Here is a 24601-nt window from a genome sequence, read left to right on the forward strand (position 1 = left end):
ATTAGTGCCCCCAGTAATAGTAATGCCCCTTTAGTGCCCCCCAGTAATAGTAATGTCCCTATTAGTGCCCCCCAGTAATAGTAATGTCCCTATTAGTGCCCCCCAGTAATAGTAATGTCCCTATTAGTGCCCCCCAGAATTAATAATGCCCTCATTAATGCCCCCAGAATTAATAGTGCCCCCCATTAGTGCCCCCCAGAATTAATAGTGCCCCCCAGAATTAATAATGTCCCCATTACTGCCCCCTTCTCTGCTTGTGCAAAAAATAAAAAACTCACCTCCTCCATTTCATCGCATCGCTGTGAATACTCGCTGCTGACTGGATGCTCAGGACAGGGTCTGCAAGCCGTCATCACGTTGGAGTGCCTATGTGCCACTATTTTGAAGGAGGGGGTAATTCTATTATGGCACCATTCTATCTAATATAATAGTACAATATTTGGGGGCACCATGCAACGCAGCAGTTACAGTAACAGGGGTGTATAGGGTAGCTACAGGCATAGAATTAGGGGCATCAGCATGATGGGGAGTTTGTGTTGTTTGGGGAAAGGTAGGGAGGTTCTTGGAAAAGTGAGGACCCAAAGATGTCTCTGCCGACTAGGACGGAAGTCTAGGCTGGAAGGGGTCATGGTTGTCCGGGCCAAATGGAAACAATGGGAAAAGTGAATAATTCCAATCAGAGATGTCAAAAGTAATTGGATATAACTGCATGGGAAGGGGCCCAGGAGGACGACAAATGGATTATATTTTTTGGGCACAGGGAACAGCTAGTATTACTCACCGCTCCCTGTTCTTCTCTAAGTCCTGGCAGCACACCGCTTCACGACGGGAGGTAGTGTGCGTAGAAGTGCACTATGAGCTGACGTTAGGTCACAGCATGGTGCCTACACACGGTGCTGACCTATCAGCGGAGGCATCCATAGGAGGAGAAGAGAGGCCAGTATTTGAAGTTCTGTTCAAAAATTTGCTGTGGGGCCCAGTCAGTTCTAGTTACGCCACTGAGTGTAGCTTTACACGAGATGGGTTTCTTTTGTGGTTGCAGTGTTTGTAAAGAACGTACTGAATTTCCTTTGCATCATCATTATGTAAGGACTCTCTGGCCCCTTCCAGTTGGATACCTGATGATGTGTAGATTAGGAGGATTTCCCAAACTGCTGAGAGACACAGGTATGGTCTGGGGCAACACACACCTCAAGGCGTGATGTTACATTTAAAGGGAATCTGTCACCTATTTTGACCATATAAAACCGTTAACATAGCAATGTGCAATAAAGCACCTTCATTCCTGCATGTGTCTTTCTTTTATTCAACTTTTCATTCAGATGAAAAAGCGATTTTTCTGATATGCAAATGAAGTCTCAAGGTGCCCAGAGGGGCGTTATTACTCTGCTCTAGTGCCCAGTAATGCCCCCTGCAGTGCCCAGCCCGCCTTTCTTCCAAGCCCAGCAAGCCTCCTAAGAAACAAATGTCCTCCCACATCGGAGCCGAACGGCGCCGCCCCCTCCACTACGTCATTTAATTTATTCACTGCACCGTCCTTGCTTCCTCCTCTCTTGGCCTCCGAAATCCTGCGCAGGCACAGTATCACTAAGTGCCTGCGCCTGTACGATACTCCTGCTCCAGAGGGCAACAGCCTCAATAGTGTCACTGGGCATGCGCCGAGCCCAGTGACGTAATCAGAGCGCTGTTGCCCTGTGGAGCAGGAGTATCGTACAGGCGCAGGCACTCAGTGATACTGCGCCTGCGCGGGATTTCGGAGGCCATGAGGAGGAAGAATTTATTTTTATTTTTTTTTAAATACCAATGCACCCCCCCTCCCCCCATTGGTGGAAAACCACTTGAAAATGAATTCAGCTTCGGTTCCGACTAGTACCTCGGAACCTAAGCCGAGTTCGGTTTTAAGTTCTAAAGGCTCACATTACAGGGTTTCCCGGGTCCCTATGGGTCTCTACTTCCTGGTGTGCCTCTTGCCACACAGGACGTTACCATCTAGCCAATCACTGGCTGAGGCAGGTCAACTCTGCGGCAAGTGATTGGCTGAGCGGTCGTTTCCTGTGTGTCCTGTGAATCAGCCAGACAACCCCTTTTAAAATGGTTTTGCAGTTCAATCACTTGTTGTCAGTGAGCGGGAATATTCAGAGGTCACGGAATTGTCACACATATTTGGGGTGCACTGAAAATCCATGATTACATTACACGTAAACAAGGCTTTCATCTACTGATGAAATGAACAGCACAGATTTTGGGGGATGCCTAATGTAAAGGGGTCGGGCCGTTCTTTTTAACTGATCGGCAGGGGTCCTACACCTGGGACCTCAGCCGATCAGCCGTTTGAGAAGGCAGCGGGGCGGCCTTCTCTCTTTTTCCCTTAGGATCAGTGACGTCACGACTAGTAATCGCTGGCCTGGGCAGGACTAAACCCCATTCCAGTGAACGGAGCTTAGCCCCACCCAGGCCAGTGATACTAGTCGCGATACTGGAGCGCGCCGACTTTTCAAACAGCTGATCGGCGGGGGTCCTGAGTTGACAGACCCCTGTCGATCAGATGCTGATGATCTATCCAAAATATAGATCAGTTAAAAAGAACCGCACAACCCCTTTAAGATTACATCCGCAGAAATATTTTGCTGCAAGGAGTTCAGCTAATTAACCCTTTTTGCTGTCAGGACAATTTTCACACTTATGACAAAGTAGACGCCTGACGCATTGTAAAAAAAATAAAAATAATCCACCTAGCCTTTTACAATCCGGGCCACCTTCATGCAAGTGTAACTGAAGAGCCCAAAAGTCACCATGATTCGGATGCCAGTATACATCATGAACGGCATTGATTAGCCCCAGGGGGTGATCTAAATTGCATATATTCTTACTCCTACAGTGAAAAAAAAAAAAAAGACCCCCAACTTCCGAAATTTGCCAGAGGCAAATATACAGCCTTTTTGGTAAGAGGGGTGATAACATGAAGAAAAGTCCCTAAGATACACATGCGATGGCAAAGTCACTATAAATTTTCACCATCATCATATAGTGACACGTTCAATTAGTACATCTTCACGTCCAAAAAGAGTTAAACCACACATTCCGTGGCACTGGACACCACTTGCTAATGCTTTAGCAACTCTGGTGCAAAGAGGGTATACAAAGTCATTTTCTGATATAGTTTGCCTTGTAAATCTGATCCAGATATGTACCCCAACGGGAGGAGAGTTGTAATGTCACTAAACACAGATGATGATGGTCTGATCCCATTGTATTTGGCTTGATCAGCCTCCATTTATCTCATTTAGCACTTTCGTTTTTACTACATCAGAATATTGCATAGTGCAAATCAACAGACACTAACTAAGAATCCTGGGAGATTTATTTTTTGTACCTTTTGTGTAATATCATTTTAGGATTCTAGTCTATGTTCAATAAAGGATCAGATAATGGTCGTCCATACTATGGATCACACTTAACTATCTTTTAGGCTCTGTTCACAGCTCTGTTGGCTTCGTCAGGAGACTCCCGCTGCAGATTGTTTTAGATTTAGTGGAAAATATCCAATGCATTCATTTTGTATGTTGCAGCCTTAGGCTAAAATAAAATAAAAATCTATTTATCCCCCACCATTCTGCACTCAATATCCCATAATGAGAAAATGAAAACAACATTTTAGAAATGTTTAGAAAACTTATTCAAGAGGGAAAAAAAACTAAAATTTCTCATGGACATAAGTACTCAGACCCTTTGCTATAATACTTGAAATTTCTCCAGGGGCCTCCCATTTCTCTTGATCAGCTATGAGATGTTTCTACACCTTGACTGGAGTCCACCTGTGGTAAATTCAGTTGACTGAACATGATTTGGAAAGACACAGCTCTGTCTATATAAGGTCCCACAGCTGACAATGCATATCAGAGCCAAAACCAAGCCATGAGGAGAAAAGAACTGCCTGTGGAGCTCACAGACAGGATTGTATGGACACAGATCTGGAGAAGGGTACAAAAAAAACTTCTGCTGCACTGAAGGTTCCCAAGATCACAGCAGCCTCCATAATTCTTTAAAGGAAGACGTGTAGAACAACCAGGACTCTTCCTAGAGCTGGCCGCCCCACCAAACTAAAGGTCCCTTTATAAAGGAAAGATGTACAAGCAGATTGTCAGGAAGGAACCTTCCTTCCCAACAATCTGCTGATAGTTAGCCGAGGATACTGATGCAGATCTCCTCCAAAGTATGGAGGAGCGATCGCTAATGTCATCACTCTTCCTACAGACTTGTTGTTTCCCACCATCAATCCAATTACCCGATGAACAAGCATTTCTCATTGTTCGTGAAGATCTTTTCAATTCTCGGCTCATGTAAAGTGCACTAAAGTAATGGGGGTGGGGGATCTAGGCAAGAGATAACCAAGGACCCAATGGTCACTCTGGTTGAGCTCCAAAGCTCCTGTGTGCAGATGGGAGAAACTTCCAGGAGGTCAACCATCACAGCAGCACTTCACTAATTGGGCTTTATAGCAGAGTGGCCAGAAAGAACCCTCTCCTCAGTAAAGAGACACGTGAAAGTCCTCCTGCAGTTTGCAAAAAAGCACCTAAAGGACTCTCAGAAACAAGATTTTCTGGTCTGATGAAACCAAGACTGAACCGTTTAGCTTAAATTTTAAGCGTCAGGTCTAGAGGAAACCAGGCACTGCTCACCACCTGCCCAATACAATCCTTACAGTGAAGCACGGTGGTGGCAGCATGATGCTGTGGAGTCTTTTTCAGTGGCTGGGACAGGGAGACTGGTCAAGGTTGAGGGAAAGCTGAATGGAGCAAAGTACAGAGAGACCTGATCCAGACTGGTCTGGACCTCAGACGGGGCTGAAGGATTACCTTCCAATAAGACATCGACCCTAAGCACACAGCCAAGACAACACAGGAGTGGCTTAGGGACAACTCAATGTCCTTAAGTGGCCCAGCCAGAGCCCTGACTTGAACGCAATCAAACAACTCTGGAGTAAAGTAAAAAATGGCTGTCCACCAACCGTCCCCATCCAACCTCTGATGAATGGCTGAAAATCACCAAATCTAGGTGAGCAAATCTTGTGGCATTATACCCAAGAAGTCTGGAAGCTGTGATCACAGGTGCTTCAACTAATTTCTAAATAAAAGGTCTGAATATTTATGTAAATGTGATAGTTTTTTTTTTTTCCTTTTCATTTAATTAGTTAAGATTTCTAACATTCTGTATTCATTTTCTCATTATGGTGTATTGAGTGCAGAATGATGGGGGGGGGAAAGGATTATTATTTTTTTTTTCATTTTAGCACAAGGATGCAACATAACAAAATGGGAAAAAAGTGAAAGGGTCTGAAGACTTTCCGAATACTTTGCAGGACCATCTTCTCATCAATCGATGCACACCTCAGCAGAGCTCATATTATATGTCATTTGGGTCCATCAGGCACTACTGTTATCCACTGTGTGGCGGATCTAGAAGAGGAGTTGAGATTTCTTTTCCTCAGATCTGAGCAGAACCACAGATAGAAACGCGTTTGGCTGAACACAACTGGTTCTGCTGTCATCTGGATGAACCCAACCAGTAATGGATGTAATAAAATTGCTCCAGAAACAGAAAACGTTACAACATGGTTTATTGACTTCTAGTATGGAAGAACAGTACAGTTTATAAGTCAGCGATGGGCTTGTGGGGCCAGTAGACATACTTCTCTTTATCCAACTTGGTCTCGGGGAAAGCATCATTTACATCTTGAATGGTCATCTGGTCAAAGGGAATCATGTTCTTGAACTTGACCAGCTGCAGGATATAATAAAATGGTCAAATTGAGAAAATCAAGAATGTTCAGAACACAATGAAATTATACTCTGGCTATGGTCGCAACAGGTGGCAAACATCTTCCCCTGGGCTTTAGAGTTATACCATGTCTGGCATCCACCTGGAAAGGATATTGTGGAGGTGCATTGGGAGGACAGCCCTTGAAAGACAAAGGTGAGACCCGCACCTATCTGACATTGACGACATATCCTAGCAATATGTCAATGTCTCAGATGGGCCAACCCCCTTAAAACCCAAATATTATACTGAGGATCAAACTTGGGTTTGTTTAGTCTAGGAAAAAATTAGAGAAGATCTAATTACAATGTACAGATATATGAACGGACAGTACAGAGATCCTGCTAATGATCTTTCCATACTTAGACCTGGAACCATGACAAGAGGGCATCCTCTGTCTAGAGCAGGGATCAGCAACCTCGGGCACACCAGCTGTTCTGAAACTACAACTCCCAGAATCCTCCTTTCACTTCTGCGGGAGTTACAAGAACAGTGAAGTGTGCATGATGGGAGTTGTAGTTTCACAGCAGCTGGAGTGCTGGAGGCTGCTGATCTCTAGTCTAGAGGAAAGAAAGTTTTACCGTCATGAGAGATGGGGATTTTTTATTGTAAGGGCGTGAGACTATGGAAATCTCTGTCTCAAGATGTTGTGATGGTTGATTCAAGAAGGGTCTGGATGCCCTTCTTGAATGCAAGAATATTGCATACATTCCGAGTACTAGATTTCTGGACAAGGGACGCTGGTCCAGGAATTTATCCCAACTGCCAGATTTGGTGTCAGAAATTATTCAATATGGGGCAACCGGCATCTGCCTCATGGAGGTCTTTTGCCTTCCTCGGTGTGTATAACACGTTTTGTGTAATCTCAATAAGCAGGCTCTCAGGCTGCTGCACCTATACAATGTACCAGCGGGCAGCGAACAAGTCCGCACATACTACTCACCTCCTTCTCAAACACTGCCATCTTGGCTTTGGATTCTTCAATGTAAGCTAGAGCGGCTTTATTCTTTAGAATAAAAATAGGGCAAATCAACAAAAGGAACTTAAACAATGGAAAGTCATTAAGATTTGATTTTCGAGCAGATTTTTTATATATTTTTTTGCCTTAAAGGGGTTGGCCACTTCCCGGCTACTCTTGATCAATGCGTTTGTGAGATGATTATATGGCACTTACTAATATAGTCTTTGTTGATATTCTGTGCCATTTTCTATATTTCATAAAGGTATTCGCCCCTGTTGGCCAAGTCTCTTGTGGTGTCCACACAGAGCTCCTGTCCATAAAATGGCTGCTGATGGAAGATCATGTGACCAGACAAATCATTCAGTCTCCTCCATTCATATACACTACAGCTGCACTAAATCTTCAACATCGCAAGTGCAGACAGTAGGTGTGGTGTATTTATGCGGAGAAGGTTGACTGATGTGTCTGGAGTTATTTTTGCCTCGATCAGCGGACATTTTATGGACAGGTCTCCTGTGTTGTCAGCACAGAAGATTTGCCCAACAAGGAGACATCACTAAGTGTCATATAATCATCATACACTTTAGTCACAAGTAGCCAGAAAGTGGCCAACTCCTTTAAGGCTCATTTAGACAAGTAGATAATTGGTCAGACGACTAACGACATGAGTGACCTACTGGCAGGGTCTATCATGTACAAATTCCTTCATATTCAATCGGATGTTCAGTTAAAAGATGACAGCTGACCGTGTTCAGACAGTGTTTTATGGGCTAGGGCAGTGCTAAAGACCGCCCATTCGGCCGGTGACGTCACCAGGATCACTGCTCCGCCCAGCATACTGAGAGAAGGCCGGGTACGTCACCAACAGTAAACAGACAAGTCTTGCCCTGACCTATGCAGTGTAGGGCAAGGGGGAGCATCCAAGCTAGAAATGCACCACTCAGACATGGTAAATGAGTGAAGGGGAGCTTATGTCCGGGTTCAGCTCTGAACCAGGACAACCCCTTTACCTAGGTGAGAAGCCTAGACTTGTCACAGTGGCTCGGGCTGGAGGATACATTTCCTGCACCTTTCAACACTTTTGTCTGACTTTACAAAACATATTGGTTGGCTTACTTTGGACAATCATTTGCCATAAAAAAATGTTGTTTCAATTTTGGCGCCTCTTAAAGGATATGCCACCATTGTCTGATAGGTGCGGGTCCTACCTCTGAGACCCGCACCTACAATGAGAACGGAGCGGGGAAATGAACGGAGGGTGCACTGTGCAGCCTCCCTCCATTTATTTCTACGGGCCCGCCGAAAATAGAGTATTTTCGTCTGCTCCATAAAAATGAATGGGAGCAGGGGCCGAGCGGTGCGCTCCCATTCACTTCTATGGGAGCAGCGCTTGGTAGTGGACGGACCCTGGGAAATCCGGGGTCCTCCATCCACTGCTCTCCCCGCTCCGTTCTCAATGTAGGTGCGGGTCCCAGAGGTGGGACCCGCACCTATTAGACAATGGGGGGCATATCCTAGCGATATGCCCCCATTGTCTGTGATGGGAATACCCCTTTAAGTCAGGTGCCCTAGTTAAACGGGGGTCAAAAAAATTGTCCAAAACATGAACGCCAGTTTTTTTTTTTTGTTTTTTTTTATCTGCACAAATCTAGGCAGAACACTGGTGCAAAAATGTCCCTAATGCTATCATAGAGAGGTGATTACTCACAGATTCCTGCTCCTGGGCATTAATCTTCTCTGTCTGGGTGTCCTTTGGCTCTGGGATAGTAGTGGCATTGAACTGGAAAAACACAAGATGTTTTGTTAAAACAGATGCCCACTTTTCCAAAATAACTGTACGCCAGAGAAGTGCACCCACGTTACCTTAGTCTCAAACTCATCCACTAAGCCTGCCTTGGCTATTGCAGTGCGGTAAAATGCCCAGTCGATGGTAGGAGGCTTGGTAGGGAGAGAAGTCAACCTGTTAAAATGAACAGATGGGGGTTACTAAATGTGGGCACTGGATAAAACACCAGGCTATGCATATCATGTAACACCCACAATGTGAGAAATTTTCCAGTGTATTGTGGCCAATAGTGTGCTTGTGTTGCCACACCAGTGAGGTCCCAATGCAGCAGTGCCAAGTGGGTTGGCAGGTGCTGGGAAATGGCGTCAGCCTCTGCCCAGTGACTCCACAGAAGCGAGAATGAACCCACGTGTTATTACTCTGACTGCTGACTAGCTTTACAGAGGTTCCTGCTCATTTTCCTCCCTTAATAAGAATAAGGAATTTCGGTAAAGTAGGAGGAGCTGCACAAAAATCAGAAAACCACAAATTTTTCCTCTACAGCAAATGGACGGAGAACCCCTTCAAGCGCTCATACTATAATGGCTATATTAAAGGGGCTATCCCATGAGGACACTTTATCCTTTACCCACAGGTGGCGTATATTATTATTATTTTTTATAAATGACCCCTTAGGGCTCATGCACACGACCGTGCAAATTGCGGATCCGCAAAAAAGGATGCCACCCATGTGCCTTCTGCAATTTGCGGAACGGAAGAGGAGGCCCATTATAGAAATGCCTATTCTTGTCCGCAAAACTGACAAGAATAGGACATGCCTCATAATTTTTGCGGGGCCACAGAATTTTGCAGACCCATTGAAATGAATGGTTCCGTATACAGAATCAAAATGCGGCCCGTATACGGAACGCAAAAAACGTTTGTGTGAACAAGCCCTTAGTGCTTACTGAGTAGAAAGTTTTAGCATCTGCCTAGAGGCGAATCTTTAGGCCTCATACACATTTATTTATTTATTATACTCACTTATATAGCGCCGACATATTCCGCAGGGTTTTACAGACATTAACACAATCTAAGGTCTAGGGATCGACCGATTATCGGTTTGGCCGATATTATCGGCCGATATTGAGGATTTTGAACGTTATCGGTATCGGCATCTATTTTGCCGATATACCGATAACGTATTGGGAACACAGAACGCGCTGCTCTCAGCGCTCTCTGTGTTCCCTCCGCAGCACAGGGGAGAAGGAAGCCGTGTCTCCTCCCCCTGTGCTGCTGCCGCCAATGAGAGGAGAGAACATAAGAGGAGGGGCGGGGCAGTGGCCAGCGCTCCACCAATGAAGATAAGCCTTTCATTAATTCATATACAGGAGGCGGGAGCTGGGAGCTGGCTGCAGAATCACATAGCCGGCTCCCGACCTCTATGAACTGTAGCTGCGGTCCGCGGTAGTTAACTCCTCAGGTGCCGCGGATCGCAGCTACCGCTCATAGAGGTCGGGAGCCGGCTATGTGATTCTGCAGCCAGCTCCCGCCTCCTGTATATGAATGATTGAGAGACTTATCTTCATTGGTGGCGCAGTGCGCCCCCCCCAAGCCCCCCAGTATTAATCATTGGTGGCGCAGTGCGCCCCCCACCCCCATACCAATCCCAATAGTAAAAACATTGGTGGCGCAGTGCGCCCCCCCACCCAGTATTACTCATTGGTGGCAGTGGCCACAGGATCCCCTCTCCCCTGCTCCTCCGATCGGAGCCCCAGCAGTGTAAGCCTGGAGCTCCGATCGGTTACCATGGCAGCCAGGACGCTATTGAAGCCCTGGCTGCCATGATAAGCTCCATGCTGCTGTGTGCACAAAGCACAGAGCAGCAGGGACAGTGTGAGCTCCTATTCACCCTGATAGAGATCTATCAGGGGGAATAGGACAAGGGTTCTAGTCCCTAAGGGGGCTAAAAGTTAGTAAAAAAAAAAAAAAAAAAAAAAAAAAAAAAATTGTATAAATGAAAAAGATTTAAAAAAACAAAAATAAATACACATTAACAATAAACATTAATTTTCAGCAGATTTGTGTAGGAAATTTTTTTTTTCTCAAAAATGAAAATTCCCAGAATATCGGTATAAATTATCGGCTATCGGCCTGAAAGTTCACAAATTATCGGTATCGGCCCTAAAAAATCGATATCGGTCGATCCCTACTAAGGTCCCTATCAGTATGTCTTTGGAGTGTGGGAAGAAACCGGAGAACCAGGAGGAAACCCACACAAAGACAGGGAGAACATACAAACTCCATGCAGATGTTGTCCTTGGTCGGATTCAAACCCAGGCCCCCAGCGCTGCAAGCAAGTATGCAAGAGGCTACTGCGAACATCGGTGCCTTCCCAAACAGCTGATCAGCAAGGTCCCGGGTGTGAAACCCCCACTGATCAGATACTGATGACCTATCCAGGAGGATAGGTCATTGCTATAAAAGTCTCAGAATACCCCTTTACGGTCAAGGATGTTTTTATTTTACAGGTAGTGGTCAGTTAGGAGTCAAAAAAGTATGCCCAGTGTCACATAACACATGTAAAGCAGGGATGCACAACTTGAGGCCCTCCAGCTGTTGTAAAACTACAACTCCCACCATGCCCTTCTGTAGGCTGTCCAGGAATGATGGGAGTTGTAGTTTTGCAACAGCTGGAGGGCCGCAGGTTGAGCATGCCTGATGTAAAGCGTTCTCACTTTGCGGCTATGGAATCACTGCGAGTCTTCAGTGCGTTGAACATTGGCTTCTGGTTGGGGGGAACTCTTTCTGCAAAAGCCAACCAGTCCACAGCCTTGATTGCAGCTCTTCGACCCGCCATGATTAGGAACTGAAAACCGAAACACAAAACTCCATGAGAGAAGGTAAAAAAAAAAAAAAAAGTACATAAACAAGGAGGTCCTAGATAATACATAACATTGCTAAAAGCAGGACAGTAATGGTTATAAACCTACTACATCCCAGCTGTTGCAAAACTACAACCCTCAGCATGTCCTGACAACTGGAGGCTGTGTGTTGTAGCATCACAACAAATGGAGAGCCACTGGTTGAAAAGCAAGGCAGCGGAGAAAGATGTCAGTCTCTAGCACATCGGTCAGCAGAATACACAGCCATTTACAGGAGCCTGTATTCTTGCAGATGTGACAGATGTATGCAAAACCAAGAACTAAGGGGCACATTTATTAAGACCACCGATTTAGACTGTGCTGGAGGTGGATCCGCCGAAGTTATGAAGAGGCGCTGGCCTCTTCAAACGACACCTTATTTATGAAAAAAAAAAAATCCCTCTCACAGCTCTGTCCATAAAAAATGGATTAAGACTCTCCGTACAAAAAAAAAAAAAAAGATTTTTACACCCGCCGCAGGCGCATTGAGGAAGAAGCGACCGAGCGAGCGTCCTCCTCTCAGTGCGCCTGCGCCGACTGAAGACAGGTACGGCGCAGGCGCCAGATTTTGAATGCAAACAGGGCCAGCAGAGAAAGATCCCGTCCGCTGGCCCTGTCAATCAACATGCGGAGGGGGCGTCTTTAGGATCGGAGGATGCGGCTGCTACCAGCAAGTAGCCGCCCTACTTGCTGGTAGCAAGGTAATTTGCATATTTTAAAAGTACGTTTTTAACAGAATCTGCTGAACGAAAATGATTAATTACAGTATGTATGCATAAATCGCATTATAAGTAACAAAAAAAAAATAAAAAATGTTTAGTGGGGTGACAGAAGCCCTTTAAGGGGCTAATTCACACATGCACAACAGTCACATCCACAATGCACTAGTGGAAACTGATGCCCCTGAGTGACTTTCCGCTGACTTATTAGCCCAAGGTGAATGGCGTCTCCAGCTGCACAATGTCTTTAACCCCTTAAGGACCTCTGCAGTATATGTATGGCGGAAGTCCGGTCTCTAAACATGGCGCCCACTCGCACGTGCAGCGTCGCCATAGCCGCCGGGTTTCTGCTATTTTAAATAGCAGAGACCTGCGGCACATGTATGCGATCAGCCATAAGGCTGATCGCATATATTTTCCCCTTCAGATGCCGTGGTCAAATGTGACCACGGCATCTGATCAGTCCGGAAGCGGAAGTTGCACGCTTCCGTTCCGGTAACAGTGTTCCCCGGCTGAGATCGGGGAACCTATTACAATGCTGAAATAGCCCTAAGCTTCAAGCCTCAAAAAAATAAACAAACATCATAGGCATCGCCATGTGCGAAAATGCCCTATACTATAAAAATATAACAATATAAATGGCATACGGCAAATGGCGTAACAGGAAAGAAATAAAAACAGCCAATTCGCCATTTTTTGTCACTTCAACTACCAAAATTTTTTTTTTTTTTTTTTTTATAAAAAGTGATCAAAAAGTCGCACACACGTCAAATTGGTATCACTGAAAAGAACAGATCGTCCCGCAAAAATGAGCCCTCAGACAGCCCTGTACACAACTAAAAAAGTTATAGGGGTCAGAATATGGTTATACATTTTTTATTTCCCCCTCAAAAGGTTTTAATTTTTTTTTTTCAGTATTAAAACTTAAGAAAAATTATACAAGTGTGGTATCGTTGTAACCGTACTGACCTGGAGAAAGATAACAGGTAAATTTTACCGCCTCGCGTACAGTGTAAAAAATAAAAAACTTTATCAGAATTGCGTTTTTTCTCAATTCTAACCCATTTGGAATTTTTTTCCCGCTTCCTACTACATAGTATGCAACCGTAAATGGTGCCATTAGAAAGTACAACTTGTCCCGCAAAAAAAAAAGCCCTCATTAGGCTATGTGAATGGAAAAATAAAAAAAAGTTAGGACTATGGGGAAGGCGGGGAGTGAAAAATGAAAACGCAAAAATTGGGAAAATCTCAGGGTCCTGAAGGGGTTAAAGAGGACCCGTCACCAAAAAATGCAATGCAATCTGAAAGCACCATATTACAGAGCAGGAGGAGCTGAGCAGATTGATATATTTTTGTAGGTAAAGTTTCAGTAAAACCTGTAATTTTCACATTTACATCTGCAGCCCTGTGAGACGCTATCAGTACAGGGAGGAGGAGTTATCAGTGACTGACAGCTATTACTCTATGTACACAATGCCATCAATCACTGATAACTCCTCCCTCCTGTACCGATGCTGTTCACAAAAGGTAGAAAAAGCTGATATATAAATGTATAAGTTACAGGTTTTACTGAATCTTTTCCTACAAAACTATATATCAATCTGCTCAGCTCCTCCTGCTCTATAACATGGTGCTGTCAGATTGTATTGCATTTTTTGGTGAAAGGTCCTCTATAAGGCTCCATTCACACATCCGCAAATAGGTCCGCATCCGTTCTGCAATTTTGCGGAACGGGTTCGGACCCGTTCATTTTCTATGGGGACGGAATGGATGCGGACAGCACATAGTGTGCTGTCAGCATCCGCATTTGCGGAGCGCGGCCCCGATCTTCAGGTCCGCAAAAGATAGAACATGTCCTATTCTTATCCGCAGCTTGCGGACAAGAATAGGCATTTCTATAGGGGTGCCGGGCGGGTGTGTTGCGGGTCCGCAATTTGCAACACACCACGGACGTGTGAATGGAGCCTAAGTAAGCTGCACAGCTTTTTCCTGAATTTCACGTCCCACAGATTTTACTGGGAATCCGTGGACTGACGTGGCCACCAACGCTGTGTCTTTGTTTGTACCGTGCAAAGAGTTGACACATGCGGACCAGCCCCGCTGAATGAGGCTGAACCTATGTGCACACGGCAGAGATGCGAGGGTCAGACACCAGTTCATGTCGGATTTTGCCGACCGTCACGTGAACTCCGCCAAGTGTTTTGCACCGAAAACCACCTCATTGATTTATGAATGGGGCGAGTTTACACAGAGGGGCTTGCAAACCAATGGAAGTAGATGTGAAAAGTGGGGCAAGAGTCTGTTCACACTGCCAGCGGAAACATGTCACATGACCGCGCCAAATGTCACCAATCACATCTGCATGAAGATCAGACACATGTCACAGTGCAACCCTGGGGGGCGGAAATGCTGGAGGCCAGCTGAATGCAGCCAAGAGCTGGCATATGTAAGTGCCCAGGACATGGAAGGCCATGGCATGACCATGTGCCCACTGTACTAATGTGCACGGCAGGGGCTTCAAGGACTTCCCCATAGCTCCCCTATAAGCACATCCTATCTGACCATGCCCGTCTAAATTACTGCACAACAGAAGTAGCCAAACCGAAAACCCTGTCGCCGACACTAAAAGCCCTGCTGCGGTCTCACCTGCCTGCTCACCGACCTCCAACCTCACTTGCCGGGACACTGCAATGGCCACCGCCGCGAGTGACGCTACACCAGCTCCTCGCATCAACCAATCACCTGCGCCAACAGAAAACGCTACAGCCAATGACTGAAAGGCTGTCAAAGCAATAGACAACGTTCATTGGCTGCCGCTTACCACGTGACCCCGAACTGGCCGTGAGATGACGTCATGACCTTGAGGATCGGCGTCCTGACGTCAGGCGTTAGTTGTATAAAATGCTGTGGGTGTGGGCGGGGATTAGTAGTTGGTTAGTTGGAGCTGTGTGCTGACGGTCTGTGGCCATACGTGCCTTGTTAGCCTCTTCTTTGACTTATGCCTTCCAAAAGTCAAAACTGGTGTAAAGTAAAACTGATTTAGTTGCCCATAGCAACCAATCAGATTCCACCTTTCATTTTTCGGCACTCTTTTGGAAAATGAAAGGTGGAATCTGATTGGTTGCTATGGGCAACTAAGCCAGTTCTACTTTACACCAGTTTGATGTTCACAAAGCTATCAACAGCAACCACGGCACCTAATTGGTTCAGAGGAAGGGATCTCCTTCAGACATCGGCACTGGGATCACAGGGTGTCAATGTCTGTACACTGGAGCCGGGAGCATAATGAAGGCGTTATGTACCAATGAAAACTACAAGTCGTCCCACAAGAAATAAAATAAAAACTTGCAATACCTCCTTAATAGTTTATGTTTACTATTTTTTGTTCAATTTATTAAAGTTATGAGTTCTTCTTGTGCCTTTTTTAAATATATTTTTAAAACTTTATTTTTAGTCCCTGTAGGGACCTTGAACATAAGATCGTTGGATCACTCATAACAGAGTGCAATAGTTTACTATTGCTGTCTATGGCAATAACACTATCTTAAGCCATGCCTGAAAAGGGGTTGTCTCACTTCAGCAAGTTAATACAAGTCACTTACTAATGTATTGTGATTGTCCATATTGCTTCCTTTGCTGGCTGGTTTCATTTTTCCATCACATTATACACTGCTTGTTTCCATGGTTATGACCACCCTGCAATCCAGCAGTGGTGGTCGTGCTTGCACACTATAGGAAAAAGCACCGGCCTATGTGCGCTCCCATGGTGCCGGCCACCAGAGAGGCTGACTCTTATTCCTATAGTGTGCATGCAAGACCACCACTGATGGATTGCAGGGTGGTCTTTAACCATGGAAACGAGCAGGGTATAATGTGATGGAAAACTGAATCCAGCCAGCAAAGGAGGCAATATGGACAATCACAATACATTAGTAAGTGCCTTGTATTAACTTTCTTTACATGATAAATGCCACTTGCTGAAGTGACACAACCCCTTTAATAGGAACTTTACTATGGCAGGCTTCTGTGATCTCGCTTCTAGTAAATAGCCTGATGCTGCGGTTGCAGTTGACACTGCCGGAGGATGTCTTCTGTGTAAGATAGGCGGCTGTGGTGCCCACTCAGCTTCTCAGTGGACACAGTGTTTATAAACCCGACATCTGTTGTGCATGGATGGCAGATAGCAGGAAGGGGTTAATTCTTCGCAGGCATAGGACAAGACATAGTGAACTATGGTAGCAATGTTTTTGCCCCAAACTTTCATGTTGAGTTTTACCGCCATACTGTGTCTCCATGAGCCAGCGTGCAAGGGAACATGACAAGTGCATTTCTCACGGACTAATACGGAAGTTACGTGGATGAAACCTATGTGGCTCACAAATCATCCATGTGGAGGGTACTGTTAAATGGATCCGTACAATGTAAATCCTATGTGAATACTATGCGTAGGTGGCAGCGCTAACACGATTCCAGAGAATAGATAACACGCGGCCGCTGTGATTTTTAAGGCGTATTCACATTATAGGAGCAGAACAACGAAAATGAAGTTCTGGGTCTGTCAGACTGGAGACACAAACAGCACCCGCTAGACCCTTTGATAATAATGGAGTGTTTTGTGTTTTCATTGCAGCGCCCCAGAGGACAATTCCAAAGGTTAATTAAATGTTGTGATTTGTTATTAAAGTTAATAATTCACTGTGTATCCTAAATAGCTATGTACGGTATATATTGGCTGACTGGTTTGGTTACCAGGGTCATGGACCAGGTCCGCCGCCCGCTCGTTACTTCTTAAAAAGTGGAACCATAGGAGGGGGATACTGATATTTTTACCACTGAAGAAGAACAATAGGCTATGCGGACTTTGGAGGAACTATTGGATGAAAACGAACAAGCTAGAGATGATGAGATTCCTCCATCAATTAAATGTAAGTCCAAAAAGTTTCCACCCCTCTCACTGTGTCCCTCTATTGATCTTTTTGTGAAATTGGTATCCAGAGGATTTGTGGATATTCCTATGTCTGTATCTTGTCACGGTGGGGAGTGGGGGAGAAACTCCCCACCGTATAACATAGGAGAACGGGGAAGCAGCTAGGCCTGGAAGCTCGGATAAGGGAGCAGGTCACCTCCTAGAGCTTCCCTAATCTTCGCCCTGACTCCTATGAGCAGATTCAGATGGTAGGACGGCTCATACCCAGGAAGCTCAGACCCTGATAATCCCTGGAATAGGAGCAGGGGTGAGGCGACCTGTTTTTCCAAGACACGGATGAACAGGAGTCTCACCAGCCTAGCTGCAAGGAAAAGGACAGGCAGTGAACAGCTACTGAATCGGCAGGTAAGAGCCCAGAAACAACACGCACTTACCTGCCGCGACAACAACGACAACTGGAGCCCCATGCGGACAGGATGCATGGCGGCCCCCCGGCAGAGCTGCACACTGACTAGTGGTTCCCCCTCCGGGGAACCCTGACGCCCCCTTCCGGAGGTCACAACAAATAGACAGGGGGATGTCTAGAAAACATGCTGGACAACAAACACCACCAGACATGTAACAACAACTAGACATCAAACACCAACCCATACAAACAACACCACACATAGAAACATAATAGGAAGGGAAGGTGACATGGGGAAACATCTGAATGACATTGATGTCCCACTAGGTGGCCCTCACCCTGGAAGATGGCAAATCCAGACCAGGAGCATAACTCTATGACACCAGTGGCGTCTCTAGCTTTCAAATTTTGGGGGGGGGGGGGGGCACCCGGGGGGCCAGGACAAAAGTAGGGGGGGCAACTATAACAACGATACATTTACACAAGTACGCTTAGAAATGCTGCGATACTTTACCCAATACCTAAAACTGCAACAGGGAAGAAAAGTCCTGCTGTCTGTGGTTTTAAAAAAAAAACATGTCCTAGTTCCCTGTGGATGACACAGGGGGATCTGTGGATGACACTTACCGTATATAGCATCTTATGCTATATGTGTCATCCACAGATCCACCCCATGACAGTGTCATCCCCATTTCCCCCTCCATAAAAGTGTCATCCACAGATCCCCCTCCCTATAACAGTGTCATCCACAGATCCCCCTCCCTATAACAGTGTCATCCACAGATCCCCCTCCCCGCCGCTCACAGGAGTGTACATTTGGCATTTCTAAACTATAATCCATATCCTGCAGTAACTTTAACTTTAAATCAGGATTCAGCGGCCGCTCATCTGTACTAATACCTTAACCTTACACCACTCGGCTAGCTTCGGTAACAGGGCCAGGCTACAGCCTACAGGCACTGCCTGTAAGTTGTTACCGAGCGAGTGCTGATTTCTGCAGGTCAGAGGTTACGGATTACAGTTTAGAAGAAATGTACACTCCTGTGAGCGGTCCAGACCAGTGGCGGATCCAGAGCCTGGTCTCGGGAGGGGCACTTCCAGATTATTTCTGTCCGCTGCCACAGAACAAGGGTGCTTAGAGAACAGACTCCACAGTGTAGAGGTATACTGTATATTGTGTGGCACAGTGTAGAGGTATACTGTACATTGTGTGGCACAGTATAGAGATATACTGTACATTGTGTGGCACAGTGTAGAGGTATACTGTACATTGTGTGGCACAGTGTATGCTATATGTGTATAACATAAACATATTTCACATGAAAACTTACAATTACTTGGCTTGGCCCTTGGGGATCTCGGACGCCACTTCACCACTTTGGCCGGGGGCTCGGCGGAGCTAATGTTTTTTATCCTAATGAGAAAGATTTCATAATAAGGATTTGGAGAAGGGGCAGAGGGATAGCAGGAGGCTGGTGCTGCTACTAGGGGGTCATACCATGGGGGAGTTTTAAAGCCCACCATAATGCCCCCCCCAGTAGAAATAATTCTCCTTAAGCCGAATGCACACGGCCATGTTCCGTGGCCGAGAGCGGTCCGTGGTATGCCGGGCTGGATTCCTGTTCAGAGCAGGAGCGCACGGCGTCATTGGTTGCTATGACGCCGTGCGCTCCTGCTCTGAACAGGAATCCAGCCCGGCATACCACGGACCACTCACGGCCGTGTGCATTCGGCCTTATAATGTGACAATGCAAAAAATACCCCTTGTAATGCCCCCAGTTGAGCTAATGTCCCCCATAATGTGCCAGTATAAAATACCCCTATATAGTGCCCCCAGTAAATGCCCCCATAGTGCTCCTCTCCCCCTTCCTCCTAGTGCCCCCCATAATGTACCAGTATAAAATGCCCCATATATCGTGCCCCAGGAGATGTCCTCAATGTCCCCCATAATTTGCAAGTATAAAATACCCCTTCTTAGTGCCCCCCGTAGATGACTCCTTAGTACTCCTCTCCCCCCCTTCCCCATAGTACCCACCATAATGTGTCCCAGTATAAAATGCTACTGTACAGAGCCCCCCATATAAAATACCCCTTCTTTGTGGCCTCAGTAGATGCCCCTATAATGCCCACCAATAATGTGCCAGTAATAAGTGCCCCCCATCATGTGCCAGTAACAAGAGCCCCCCATCACGTGCCAGTAATAAGTGCCCCCATCATGTGCTAGTAATAAGCCCCCCATCATGTGCCAGTAATAAGCCCCCCATCATGTGCCAGTAATAAGCCTCCCCATCACGTGCCAGTAATAAGCCCCCATCACGTGCCAGTAATAAGCCCCCATCACGTGCCAGTAATAAGCCCCCCCAATGTGCCAGTAATAAGCCCCCCCAATGTGCCAGTAATAAGCCCCCCATCATGTGCCAGTAATACGCCCCCCCAATGTGCCAGTAATATGCCCCCCATCATGTGCCAGTAATAAGCCCCCCATCATGTGCCAGTAATAAGCCCCCATCATGTGCCAGTAATAAGCCCCCCATCATGTGCCAGTAATAAGCCCCCTCATCATGTGCCAGTAATAAGCCCCCCTAATGTGCCAGTAATAAGCCCCCCCATCATGTGCCAGTAATAACCCCCCCCCCCCCCAATGTGCCAGTAACAAGAGCCCCCCTAATGTGCCTGTAAAACTATTGTAAAAAAAAAACAAAAAACACTTATACTTACCTCCATGTCAGCGATGTGATGCAGGCCTCTTCCGGCCTGTGTCCCGCGCTGTATGGCTCAGGCGGCGCGATGACGTCATCGCGCCGCCTGCGCCGGCCTCTGATAGGCTGCCGGCCTAGTGCCTGCAGCCTATAAGAGGAAGGGACACGCCTCTCCCTCCCCTGCCCCGCCGCAGCACAGGCAGATGACTATGGAGATGAGCGCAATGGAAGCAGCGGCTCACTTGGGGGGGCATTTTAGTTGGGGGGGCACAGCGTGATGTAGGGGAAGCCGTGGCCCCCTCTGGCCCCCCCCCGGCGACGCCACTGTATGACACACCAAGGCTGGAGTACAACTGACTCCTGGCCTCCAGCCACAGGTATAAGAAGCACCTAGTGACCACACCCAGCCAGGTGGTTAACCCCTCACGCACCAGCCAGGGAAGGAACAGGGGAAACAGGAGCAGATCACATACATGCAAATAACCACACGTTGCCCCTGCAAACGGCAAGCACGGCAACGTGTCACGGCGCACCACACCAAGAGCGTGACACAGCCATATCTAGGGACAACTTGTCAAGAGCACAATGTCAGAGCTTGAAAAATTTGTCCAAACTTCCTGACTTTGTGTTTAAACCCTCAGATAAGGGGGGTTATATTGTAGTCTGGCCCCATTCATTTTATGAGAAGGAAGCATATAGACAATTGAGGAACAAGGAATGTTACAAAAGGTTAACTTTTAATCCGTTGCATTCATTTGAAGGAACTATGAAACAGATTCTGGCTACAGCTCTGGACGAAGATATAATATCCAAGCCCCTATGATGCTCTAATTGTGGAGGGACCCACTATACCAACATTATACCTTCTACCAAAGATTCAGAAGAATGAAAGAGTACCTCCAGGTAGGCCTATTATCTCTGGTAGTGGTAGCCTGACTGAGAAGGTTGGGCAATATTTGGATTCACAGTTTAAGGATATAGTGGCTAATCTTCCATCACATATACAAGACACCACAGATTTTTTTAGAAAGATTGATAGGATCCATTTGGATGAGGATATGTATCTTGTGACATGTGACGTGGAGTCCCTTTATACTAGTATCAGACATTAGGATGGCATTCAGGCGGTAGAATTCTTCTTGAAAAGAGAGAATGTAGAAGATTGTAAAAGGATGTTCCTAGTGGACCTGTTGGGTTTTGTTTTGACATATTTATTTATATTTTTGAGGGATCTTTCTACCTACAGCTCCAGGGGACTGTGATGGGGGCGCCTTGTGTGCCCTCTTATGCTAATCTATTCCTGGGGCTGTGGGAGAGGGACCTCTTCCTGTCAGATCGACACCCATTGATGGACCGCGCCATTCTTTGGCTGTGGTACATCGATGATGTTTTTATGATCTGGCAGGGGGGATATCCATGACTTGCAAGAATTGTTTGGACTGTTGAATAAGAACAACAGGAACATAAGATTAACATACAAATTTGATAAGGATACTATTGATTTTCTGGATGTACAAGTTCGGAGGGGGTAAGATGGTTCCATCTTGACGAATGTATTCAGGAAGCCAACTTCTGTTAACTCTTTTTTACACGCTTCTTCATCTCATCCTCCACGGTTGATCAGGTCAATTCCAATTGGACAGTTTCTAACAGGACGTAGGATATGTTATACCGATCGTCATTTTGAAGAATATGCAAGTGATCTGAAACAGCGTTTCTCCAACCGTGGATATAGTCAACAATCCATCAAAGATGCCTATAGGAGAGCTAAATCGTGTTCTCGTTTCGATCTCCTTTATCTTAAGAAAAAGAAGCCCAGGGATGATAAAGTGAGATTTATCACAAATTATCATTCTAGATGGTTTGAGATGAAGGTTTGTTTGAAAAAATTTGGGCCGGTACTATTGACGGATCCGATTGTTGCGAGATATGCTACTTCGGGCCCTTCAATAGTGGCAAGAAGAGCTAGAAATTTGAAAGATCATCTAGTAAAGAGCCTCTACACAAAATCGACTCCTCCAATTTTTCCTGGGATTGGAAAACCCAAATAGGGCTTTGTCCCTTGTGGGAGATGTATAGGTTGAACCAATATGGAAAGGGCCACTGAGTTTTGGGATGTTACTGGTGAGAAGGTTTTTCAAATTACACATCGGTTAACCTGCTCTAGTACAGCAGTGGTTTACTATGCAAAATGGCCATGTCCAAAAGTACATGTGGCCTCACTACCAGGGAGTTGAAGGTCAGCGTGCGTGAGCACGTTTAAGATATTTCAGCTGCTCTTAATGAAAGGGATGTGACTAATTTGAAACCTGTTGCCAGACATTTCAAAATGTATCATGCTTGTGACCCCAGGGGTTTGAAAGTTCGGGGAATAGATTGTATACCAAAAATTTTTTGTGGTGGAGATACCTCAAAGAAACTTGCTCAATTGGAATGCAAATGAATTTGGAAATTGAACACATTTATTGCGTCCAAATGGACTTAATGAGTCTTCTGGCTTTTCGTCTTTTTTATAGGCATTTTCTGGGTCAGCATATGTTACTGTTTTTAATCAGGTTTAATTTTTAATTATGAATTGATATTTGTAATTATTTATTATTTATAATGTGTGTTTATCACTTTTTATACACTTTTAGGCTCGATTGTAACATTCTCCTGGACTTTTTTTCTTCTTTCACTGCACACAATTTATCATTTTTTCTCAAATTATATTATCATTTTTTATTATTTTTCATTTATATTTTTTTCACTTGGATTGTCACATTATTATTATTTTTTGCATTTGATCACGGTTTATATATCTGAAATCATGTTTATTGATTATCACTAGGGATGAGCGAATAGACTTCGGATGAAACATCCGAAGTCGATTTGCATAAAACTTTGTTTCAATACTGTAATGATCGAGCGCTTCGTACAGTATTAGAATGTATTGGCTCCCATGAGCCGAAGTTAATACTTTGCGAAGTCTCGCCAGACTTTGCATATTAACTTCAGAAATTGATTTATACTGTAAAAAGCCATTTGCCGAACTCGGGTTCGGTTCCAAGTGGTATCTTCGCTCATCCCTAATTATCATCTATGGTATGTATTGTCATATCACATTATATAACTTGTGTCATTCACATAATTTTGTATTGATCACTTTTGCCATTATTATTATCGTTTTTTTCACATAATCACGTTTGCTGTCATTTACACAATATATTATTAGGGCATTATAGATTGTTTTTCATCTTGAGTGAGGTCATGCCAGGTCTGCGCATGCGCTGCTACTTACTAGATGCCGCTGACATTATCCCCTAATCATTGCGGGATTTGACGGTGGCATCATGTGACTGGATCATGTTGGGCATTTTCATACGTATACAATATTATCTAATGACACTATAATCAAAATGAATGCTCATCTCATTGCCTTCAAGAATAAGATCAGCCTGAACCAAAGTTATATTATATGGCTGAGGAAACCAAGATGAGTTCATGGCAAGTTCAGTCTATATAAAAAATAATAATTGTGAACGTAGATGGACATTGTATTTAAAAGTTAGTGCTAAAGATATGAGACCATCTGTTAAGGAGTAAGCCAACTCCCTAAAACATGTCTGTCTGGAGGGAGCAAGGTTACTTGATAAGGACTCATGTCTGTATCACACACCTGCTGTATGAGGTTCAATTTATATATTCATAATTATATTATATATATCTCTGCTTGGTATATTTAGTTTACAACATATGTTAAATCAATAATTCATATAATGTGTTATCTATGTGTAACAATGTATCGATTTATATATATGTTATACCATGTATTTACCATTTAGAAGAAACAACTACAGAAACAAGTAAGTCTGAGTTAATTGGATTTCAAAACAATAGTTATTCATGGATGTAGATAAATGAAATGTACAAGTTCCGATGCCAAGCATCAAAGCCGCTATATAAAATTTTCATCAAGTCAACCTATATTTCAAAAAGATAGGAGAAGACAGTCAACTGCAACAAGTCCAGGATATAGGTAATTAAAAGTGTCAGGAAAAGACCTTCCTCAATGATTTATATGGAAAGGTCAACGAGGTCCATGTGAACATATTATTAGATATTTAATTTTAATGCTTAAAAGTTGTTATGTTCATCTGCAGTACCGCAGTGCCATCTGGAGGCAGATGGGCAACATTATATTATTTCATTATTTATTCTATACCATATTAGGAGTTGAGATAACGTCATGAGGTTATTAGCATACGAATACACCCACCTTACCTGATTGGGAATCCCTAATCTAAAGGGGATGATTCTTAGATAAGGGGGGGAATAATTATTCGTGTGCGGAGTAGCATAAAAAAGCTAGCTAGACAGAGAGGGAGGAGAGGAGAAGTTGAG

The 24601-nt window shown here is 44.9% G+C and overlaps 1 protein-coding gene and 1 long non-coding RNA gene across 2 annotated transcripts; one reads left to right on the forward strand and one right to left on the reverse strand.

The window, feature by feature from the left end:
* Positions 1–5600: 5600 nt before the first annotated feature.
* On the reverse strand, positions 5601–14963 carry ATP5PD (ATP synthase peripheral stalk subunit d). Its single transcript, XM_040435692.1, has 6 exons — positions 14833–14963; positions 11282–11412; positions 8642–8738; positions 8487–8558; positions 6761–6823; positions 5601–5781 (listed from the first exon to the last, which is right to left on the reverse strand). Exons 2-6 carry the CDS (start codon positions 11401–11403, stop codon positions 5650–5652), a joined length of 486 nt encoding a protein of 161 aa, XP_040291626.1. The 5' UTR covers positions 11404–11412; positions 14833–14963; the 3' UTR covers positions 5601–5649.
* Positions 9392–11084, forward strand: LOC121003797. The gene is made up of 2 exons (XR_005779606.1): positions 9392–9641; positions 10761–11084. It is a non-coding gene; the product is annotated as an uncharacterized LOC121003797 (long non-coding RNA).
* Positions 14964–24601: the final 9638 nt, after the last annotated feature.

The sequence above is a fragment of the Bufo bufo genome, chromosome 6, assembly GCF_905171765.1.
Source record: "Bufo bufo chromosome 6, aBufBuf1.1, whole genome shotgun sequence".
NCBI lineage: Eukaryota > Metazoa > Chordata > Amphibia > Anura > Bufonidae > Bufo > Bufo bufo.